Source organism: Rhagoletis pomonella, unplaced genomic scaffold (assembly GCF_013731165.1).
Source record: "Rhagoletis pomonella isolate Grant_MI unplaced genomic scaffold, Rhpom_1.0 Rhpom_scaffold_00717, whole genome shotgun sequence".
Classification (NCBI taxonomy): Eukaryota; Metazoa; Arthropoda; class Insecta; order Diptera; family Tephritidae; genus Rhagoletis; species Rhagoletis pomonella.
In genome coordinates this window covers 1-8,810 of record NW_023459271.1, presented here as the reverse complement: position 1 = coordinate 8,810, position 8,810 = coordinate 1, and the positions used below count along the sequence as shown (strand labels likewise).

Below are 8,810 nucleotides of genomic sequence, written 5' to 3'. Positions count from 1 at the left end.
AAAAATCGTTGATAAACTTGGCCACGACCATCGATAGTTTTCCAGCTCTATTGTACATTACTATAGACGTGAATTATAACATTCTTAAAAAATCTCCTGGAATTTTGTTCGCCTGCTATCGCTTGAGTTGCTGAGAACATGACGCAGTATTTTTATACTTATTCATGATCTAATTTATGAAAGCATAACAAAGCCGCTTATTTGTGTACATTTTAGTCATTAGAATGCTCCGAATACGACGTACATATGTATGTACATATGTGGATGAGTCAAACCTTAGGAACGGCACAGGCAATGGAACGACCTTTTCAATTACTTACCAACTATATTTGACTTAAGTTAATTTGTTGGTGTTTTAGACAAATCTTTTATATACAAAAACAAAATATAGGCTTGCTTTTTATTGTTATTAATTACTTACATCATGCATGTGTATGCAGTAAGCAGCGGGCAGAATTTTTGTTAGTTTTCATTATATTTAGAAAAGTATTTTTCGATTGGTTGTGCGTTTTTTCCAACATCTTTCCTTTCTTTCTACTTAATCGGGCAATCGTTTAGTTTTCAGTCGCTTGCTTTGCTAGTAGTCAGTCTTATCAAATTTCCTCTACTGAGCTATCAAGTTTATATTATTTTGTTTTGGTTTCGCTTTGCTGCATAATATTCCTTTTATTATACTTGTTTTGCATTAGTCGGCATGCTTTCTACTCCACATTCCCATTTAAATGGAATATTGATTTTTCTAACTTCGTCGCATTTAATTTGCATTCAGTTTTGTTATTTTATATTATTTATTTTCTCTCGTGAAATTTCCTTTGGCAAGTAGCCAAAGTGTGATTGTGTTTCAAGTTCCACTAGGAGGTACTCTTGCCAATCCACTCCCGTTTAACAAGACGACTAATGTCTTTAGCCCAACTTCGGAATTCACCTCTCGCTAACTACCAAAAGTAAATATGCATGTTTTTGGGTGTCCTATTTGGCAAAAGCGGCAAGAGCAGCGCAACAGTGAAATACCCAGTCGTTAGCGAATAAATAAATAACACGGCAACAGGAATATGATTATGTGATTGATGGCATATCGATATACAGTCAGTCAATAAAATTTACGGGAAACTATTTCTTAAATCTTTTATTTTTCGCTAATTTTTTTTTTATAAAAGTATGGTTAATTTTACAACAAAAACCCCCAAAAATCAGAGTTCCAAACTTTGTGCAAAATTTAAGAATATTCTGCATATTTTCATTAAATTATTGTACTTTTTAGTGAGACTCTTTAGAAAACAATTTAGTATGCAGTTTTTTAGCCCATTTAATTTTAGTAGAGTAAAAAGCGAGTCTGAGGAAGCTAGGATTGATTTTTGAAAAAAATTTTTGTTGACGGTGTCGCTCATTTTCATCATATAAAAAAATTATCGAACTTCTTTTTAAAGAGTGTAATTAAAAAGCGCAAAATTAAAGAAAATTCTGCAAGGTTAGGAACTCTGATTTTTGGGGTTTTTGTTGTAGAATTAACCATATTTTTATAAGAAAATTAGCGAAAATTAAAATATTTAAAAACGGTTGCCCCTATTGCAAAAAACTCTCTGTAGCTAAACTTTATTGATTGACTGTGCATATATTTACATGAATGTATATATGTATGAATGTATATATCGAGTCCTATCCGCCAAAGTAACGTAAGCGACATATTTTTCAAAATTGTATTTTTTATGCAGAAATACATATGTAATCCTAGAGCATCTAGATGCATTTCTGCATCAAAAAGAAAATTTTGAAAAAAATATCGCTTACGTTATTTTGGCGGTTAGAGCTCTGAATGTATGTATGAATATTCCATATACAGAAAATGATGAAAAACTTTTAGGTTTGCAAACTTCAAACAGCGCATAATGACTAAAGTAATATGCATGCATACTAGGGTGTTCGATCATTTGCCTTTGTTACAAAACCGGTTTTCGAGTTATTCGAATTAAAAGAAAAAAAAAACGGTTCCCTGTTTTAAATTAACAGTCCTATTCGCGTGTTGTCACAGTCGTCAATTGTCACAGTTCAATTGTCATTATCGTGTCATCAACTGTTGTCATAGGTTTGCACAGTCAATAATGACAAGCGAAAAGCTCGTTTTATTTGGCTATTGCGGCGAAAGTTTCTCTATAGTGAAACAGCTGTTCTTTGTTTACATTTGAATTGTTCTTTTTGACCGCCACTGCAACAGAAGGGATTCCTTTAAATAATGGATTACGAAACACCGGAAAAGTGAGTAATTTTATAATAGGAAAATTGATTTCATTTTATTATGAATCCGTGTATTAACAGGCGTGGGAAATATGAATGCACCACATAAGAGCAGCTGCAGTTTTTTTAAAGACCACCCGTAACGTGTAAAAACTGTCCAGAAAAACTGTTGTCTCGGAGGCCCCTCAGAAGTCTTCTCTGTATAATTTCTTCTTGCTGCACAATAATTGCCGCGTACATAATAATTATTTCCTCCATGAATAATATTCTGCAACGGGTACTATTATGATATGCATACGCAAATAATAACTTTTTAACACACCTATTTAGGCAAATAAAATGGTTTCACAGTTTTCAGTTAGTAAAATTTTGCAACTTTTTTCTGTAAAATTAATAAATTTGAAAATATTAACATATGTTTCAGCGTTGTCACGTACTCAATAGGTCATCACGAAAATACTAGCAATTGTCACTGTTTGGAGCTTTCAAATTGCCCTCTGCATACCTAAACGTGACAATTGATTATAAACATGACAATAGTTATAGCGGCAAGTTTTGTCATTGCACGCGAATAGGGCTGTAAGAAAAAACCGGATAATCCGGTTTTATTTTACTTAGTTTTCATACAGTGCAAATGCTTATGCTGGTATGAAGTCATGACCAAAAATTTCAATAAAACTATAAGAATCAAAGGTAGCTTTGTTTAGGAAAGAGCAAGAGCAAAATAAGTTCGAAATTTTTGTATTTTGAAGCGAATTTCCGTCATTACTTGTCAAATTTGATATGGGGACAAACCGGTATCGCTCATGTGCCATATTCAGTGTCATTTTCGTTCTCGAATAACACTGAAGATGGCACAGCGCCGAAACTGGTGTTTCTTTAAACCAAATTTGGCAAGGGTTGACGCAAACTTGTTTCAGGATACATCGTATACAAACCCTGTGAAAATTTTTGCATTTTTCTGACTTTCTTCGATTAAATTTTTGGTCCCAACAACATCAAAACAAGTTTTCCAAATAGCTCTCGTCCCTCAGCATACAATGGCAAATCTCCGATCATATAAAAGCTTCTGTCATATAAACGCTTTTTCGGATCTGGAGTAAGAGTGCAGATCTCTCCATTTAGGACTTTCCCTTAAACTGGAAAAAGCCTTGAAAACTTCGAAAAACTCGAAATTTTAATTAAGGGGTCAAGATTTGAACGAAATGAAAAAAACCGGTTTTCCGATAAAAAAAAAAAGATTTAAAAAAACCACCTATAGATATAAAAAAAAACAGTGAAAACCGGTTTGGAAAAACCGAGTCAATCGCCCTAATGCGCACGTTTACTAAAACAAGCAATTTTTATATACCAATGCACTTTTTTATGGATTCTCTAAACTTTCAAATGATTTTAAAAAAATATATAGTCGTCTAAAGAGTTTATCCAAAATTCTAAACGCCTGCCTGCTGCCGTTCCTACTTTATTATTCCATGTGCTCGTATGCACTCAGAATTCGCTCAAATGTAGGTCAGCAGGATGCATTCGTTGACTAAAACGAAAAAATTACTTTGTGCTAAACACAAGCCATCGTGGCATGTGCACATTGGAATTTAATGAAAATTTATGCCTGAACTTTTGCTTTCATTTTTGTGACTGACAGATATGTGGGTGGTTTGGTTGCTTGATTACACGTACGTACACTTCCGCAGAGAGAGAATGGATAGGAAACTGTTGATATTTATTTTATTTTAGTTGATATCAAGCGGATTGTTTACTGGTCAGTGAAGTTGGCGTAGCAATTGGCATTTAACTTAAAACTATAAACAATAGATATGGTCTTAAGTTAGCAGGTTTTTTTTTGCTGCCAGTGTCTTTCATATAAAAGAAAATTTTCGAACATACTTTTGTAATAAAAGGCGAAAAAAGGCCGATGCCGATGCCGATACTCAATTTTGTGCCGATACTAGCCGATGCCGATTATCGGTCGGACTCTATTCATTACGCTACGCACACACTGCAGCCGGCATTGGCCGAATTGTGCTTGGCCGATATCGGCTAAATGAAGTAACACTTGTGATACAAAATTGAAATGAAAACTAGATTTGTGCGTACAAATGCAGTCGGCAAATAATCTGGTTAAGTGTGCGCATCAGTTCGGACGGTCAAGTTGTTCGGCCGAAATCGGTCGGCTTATCGGTAGCAATGTGGGCCTAGCATTATACGGACATTCCATACAAAAATTAAAATTTTTTTGCGCGATGGTCATCGTTTATATTTTTATTTAAGCATATTTTGTAAAAGTACTAACACGAAAAGTGTGCACCGAAACTATTCGAATTTTGGTGATGAAGCTGTATCCGTACCATTATTAAATGCAGATGTGAAAAATTTAATAGTGGTCGTCTTTGCTTACGGCATACTTAATTACTAGTAGATTCAAAGTATCTGTTTGGACACTAAATAGTATTAAGAGGTGATTTAAGTTATTTCTAAATACTAAATAATAATAATAATAGATTGGCGCTTACACATATGTTAGTGTTTGGCCGAGCTTCTCCTTGGCTAAATACTAAATAATTCGGGAAAATAAAAAACGTTCGGTAACTTTTACTTTTTCAGGGGTTGATAATAAAATGAAATGTTTCGTGATTTGCCAAACTTTTCACAATTTTTTTGTTATTTAATCGGCTACTTTCGGGACTTCTTGAAATTTCTCGTGTTTTACTTTTCTGAGATTTTTTTTAAGTACTTTGGAGAATTTTTCAAGACTTTTTTATTTATTTGTAAATTTCTAGATTTTCGGCCGCGGTTTCGGTAAGAGCGAATTTTATTTGTGCGAAGTCGCACGACATCGCTACCCTACGGCCTTATGCCGACTGTGAACGGCGATTGTATTCTTCTGGAAAGATGTTGTTTCATGACAAAAATGTACTCGGAGGTTTACCATTGCCTGCCGAGGGCCGGCCGGCTTTGGAAAACCCTTTTTATTTTCTTTTACTTTTTGTTGTTGTTCGGAAACGCACTTTTAACCGCTACACCACAACGTCCGCCATTCATAAATACTATCATCTAGTCTAGTCTAGTCTGAAATACTGCAACATAAAAACCTAAATACTTTTGTACTTAGTATTTAGTAAATACAATTTTGCCCATCACTGATATGAACGTCATGAATCGAAAAACTTTAACATACACGTGTAGTCAAAGAATTAAACTTAAATTTAAAATTTACGAGCACTTATTTATTAATAAATTTGGTTTGAAATCAGAGGTGTTAAGGAGTGCAGTCATTTTAAACTAAATTATTCATTTGATTGAATTCACAAGTGATTGCACTCATTTTTTGTTAGTCCTGACTAAGACATCAAAAAACAGTTCTATAAAAAAGTGCGTGCAAAGATTGCTTTAGAATTTCGACCTTTATTGCTGAGCGTTCAGAAATGCCGCTCATTGCGTGATCGCTTCAATAGTATTTCATATGTTTTAATCTTAAGCCGCTAGCCTCGGCCTTAGACTGCGCAAAAATGACTAATTAGTAATCAATAACGGAAAAGACTAATGACTTCAACTTTGCAGTCTTTAGTCAAGTATGTCGTTGATGCTGTGGTTTATACATGTGTACATCACCAATTTAATATGGAAACTTACAATATTTTAGCAATAACTTACATTGTGCATTAATTTTGTAGCGAAGAAAAAAACAAAATACAGAGATAGAGAACTGTCAAATCGAATTAAGAATTTGCGCGTGTAAATGGGGTAATTCGCGATCGTAATAGGAGCAGCGAACAAAGTAATTAAGCCTCGGGAAAGCCGTATTACCCTTAACAACACTGAAAGACTAGCTAACGACGCGTCTTCAAAGGCGAAAATTATTGCCTACCATATGTCATTTTGTTTGCCAAACACGTATAAGTTTTATCAGTGGCAATATTTGCGTGTGGGGATTTTTCATTGTATGTGTTATTTAACGTCCAAGTACATAACCAAAAATAACACAGGCCCAGCGGCGGCTCCAGACTTTTTTTTTGGGTGTGTTTTCCGGGGAATTTGCTACTAATTCTTATTACTGTAAACGAGTAATTCTTGTATATATATATTAGGGTGATCCAGAGTAACTAACCTGACGAATTTGTGGCCTTAAATGACCTATTCACTGAGAAAGAAATTCTCCCATTTGGAAACATTTTTATTTCAAGTTAAAAGTTTTCGGTTGACACTTGAAATTTTCTATGTAAATAACATGTAAAAAAATTTGTTTTCATAAAAAATATTTTAACTTTTGAACCGTTAAGAAAAGTTATGAAGAGGGATAGAGGTTTTTCTAAGCATATTTTTGTAGGGCATTAAACTCTCTAAAAAATTACCCAGAAGTTGGTTGTCTTAGAGACGATTAAATGTATTAAATATGTTAATATATTGTTGGACGAGGTATAGCCTTGATAGAAAATTGTAATCGAACTTTCGCGAAAGACGAAGAATGAAAGCAATTTCTTTTGCAAGTAATACAATTACAGTTAAATAATTTAAAAAGTAATTTTTAAGCAAAAACACAACCGACTTCAATTCTCATATAAAAATTTAGGAGTACCGTTAATTTTTTCATAATCCAATGATCGGATCTAAACCAAATTAATATGGGGCCACCTGTGAGACACTACCTTTCCGATAGAAGAATAATTATCGAAATCAGTGGAAGTGGTCGAATGTATGCGGTAACATACAAGAAAAACAAAAATATTCCGACGAATTGATAACCTTCTTTGTTAAGTTGGTTAAAAATAAATATTCAAAACTTGTTAATATGTAGCGGTCTTATGATTATACAACGCAGCGTACTATTAACTTGTTTGACTTATGATAAGAGAAATTTTGAATTGTTAATTTTTTCGTTATTTAGTGTTAAAATAAATATAAAAATTTTTTTGTGATTTCAATGTGGAGAATTTGTCCTCCGGGAATGTTAAAAAATTCTGGTCACCTTACCTTAATCAACCTTTCGACAATGCTCTCATTGATCTGCTTTGTGGCCCAGTTCAATTTTAAGCCGAAATTCTAAACGTTTTGGCAGTTTCCTTTTCATTAGCTTGCTTTTAACCATTGTCCAATACCTACTCTCAATGTGCCGACACTATGGGTATTCACTGTCTTTGGAACAAAATCAAAATTGTTGCATTGAAGAAAGGTAATGGTGGATATAAAAATTACCATTTAAAAATTATTTTTGTAGATCTTTATCATACAAATTGAATTTCAAAATTATTTTGGAGTGTAATTTAAAAACTAGAAATAAGGGCCATTCTCTATCTATACATACCCATAATTAATGTGATTTCCAATTCTATTCTACAGGGCAAAGTGTACTTGTTCGACAAAGTCTTCAAGCCAAATGCATCCCAAGAGAAGGTATACAATGAGGCTGCCAAGTCCATTGTTACAGACGTGCTGGCCGGTTATAATGGTACGATTTTCGCCTACGGTCAGACGTCTTCCGGTAAGACACACACCATGGAGGGTGTTATCGGTGATCCGGCGAAGCAAGGTATCATACCGCGTATCGTCAACGATATCTTCAATCACATCTACACAATGGAAATGAACCTTGAGTTTCACATAAAGGTCTCATACTATGAAATCTATATGGATAAAATTCGTGATTTGCTTGATGTCTCGAAAGTGAATCTGAGCGTGCACGAGGATAAGAATCGTGTGCCGTATGTAAAGGGTGCTACAGAGCGCTTCGTCTCGTCGCCCGAGGATGTGTTCGAGGTGATCGAGGAAGGAAAATCAAATCGGCACATTGCTGTGACAAGTAAGTACGCCTAACGTTATAGCTAATTGTAAGCTTTTAATTGCTTTTTTGTCTTCCTTCTTTTTCTTTCAGACATGAATGAACATTCTTCGCGTTCGCATTCAGTATTTTTAATCAACGTGAAACAAGAGAACTTGGAGAACCAAAAGAAACTTTCCGGCAAATTGTACCTTGTAGATTTGGCTGGTTCGGAGAAGGTATCCAAGACTGGCGCCGAAGGTACTGTACTTGATGAAGCTAAAAACATCAACAAATCATTGTCTGCCTTGGGTAATGTGATCTCCGCACTGGCGGACGGCAATAAGACGCACATACCGTATCGTGATTCGAAGCTAACGCGTATCTTACAAGAATCTTTGGGTGGTAATGCACGCACCACAATTGTGATTTGTTGCTCACCAGCTAGTTTTAATGAGGCTGAAACCAAATCGACGTTGGAGTTCGGTCGCCGCGCCAAGACCGTTAAGAATGTGGTTTGTGTCAATGAGGAACTTACGGCTGAAGAGTGGAAACGACGTTATGAAAAGGAAAAGGAGAAGAACGCACGCCTTAAGGGTAAGATTGAGAAGTTGGAACTGGAGTTGGCTCGTTGGCGCGCCGGTGAAACTGTTAACGCCGAAGAGCAGGTCATTGTGGATGACCCCATGGAGGCAAGTACGCCCAATTTGGAAGTGGAGGCTCCAGCGAATACTGCTGGTCCTGTGCCTGCAACTCCTGCGGCCGGCCTTATGGTGGGTTCAATCACCGGCGATGAGCGCGCACGTCTAGAGGCTGAGCGCGAACG

General features: G+C 35.5%; 1 protein-coding gene across 1 annotated transcript; it reads left to right on the top strand.

The window, feature by feature from the left end:
• Positions 1–7,347: 7,347 nt before the first annotated feature.
• LOC118751465 (kinesin heavy chain-like) lies at positions 7,348–8,806 on the top strand (the record flags this gene model as incomplete). Its single annotated transcript, XM_036486303.1, has 3 exons — positions 7,348–7,351; positions 7,502–8,026; positions 8,099–8,806. Coding segments are annotated over exons 1-3 (1,237 nt in total), but the record flags the coding sequence as incomplete, so codon positions are not given.
• Between the last annotated feature and the right edge of the window lie 4 nt (positions 8,807–8,810).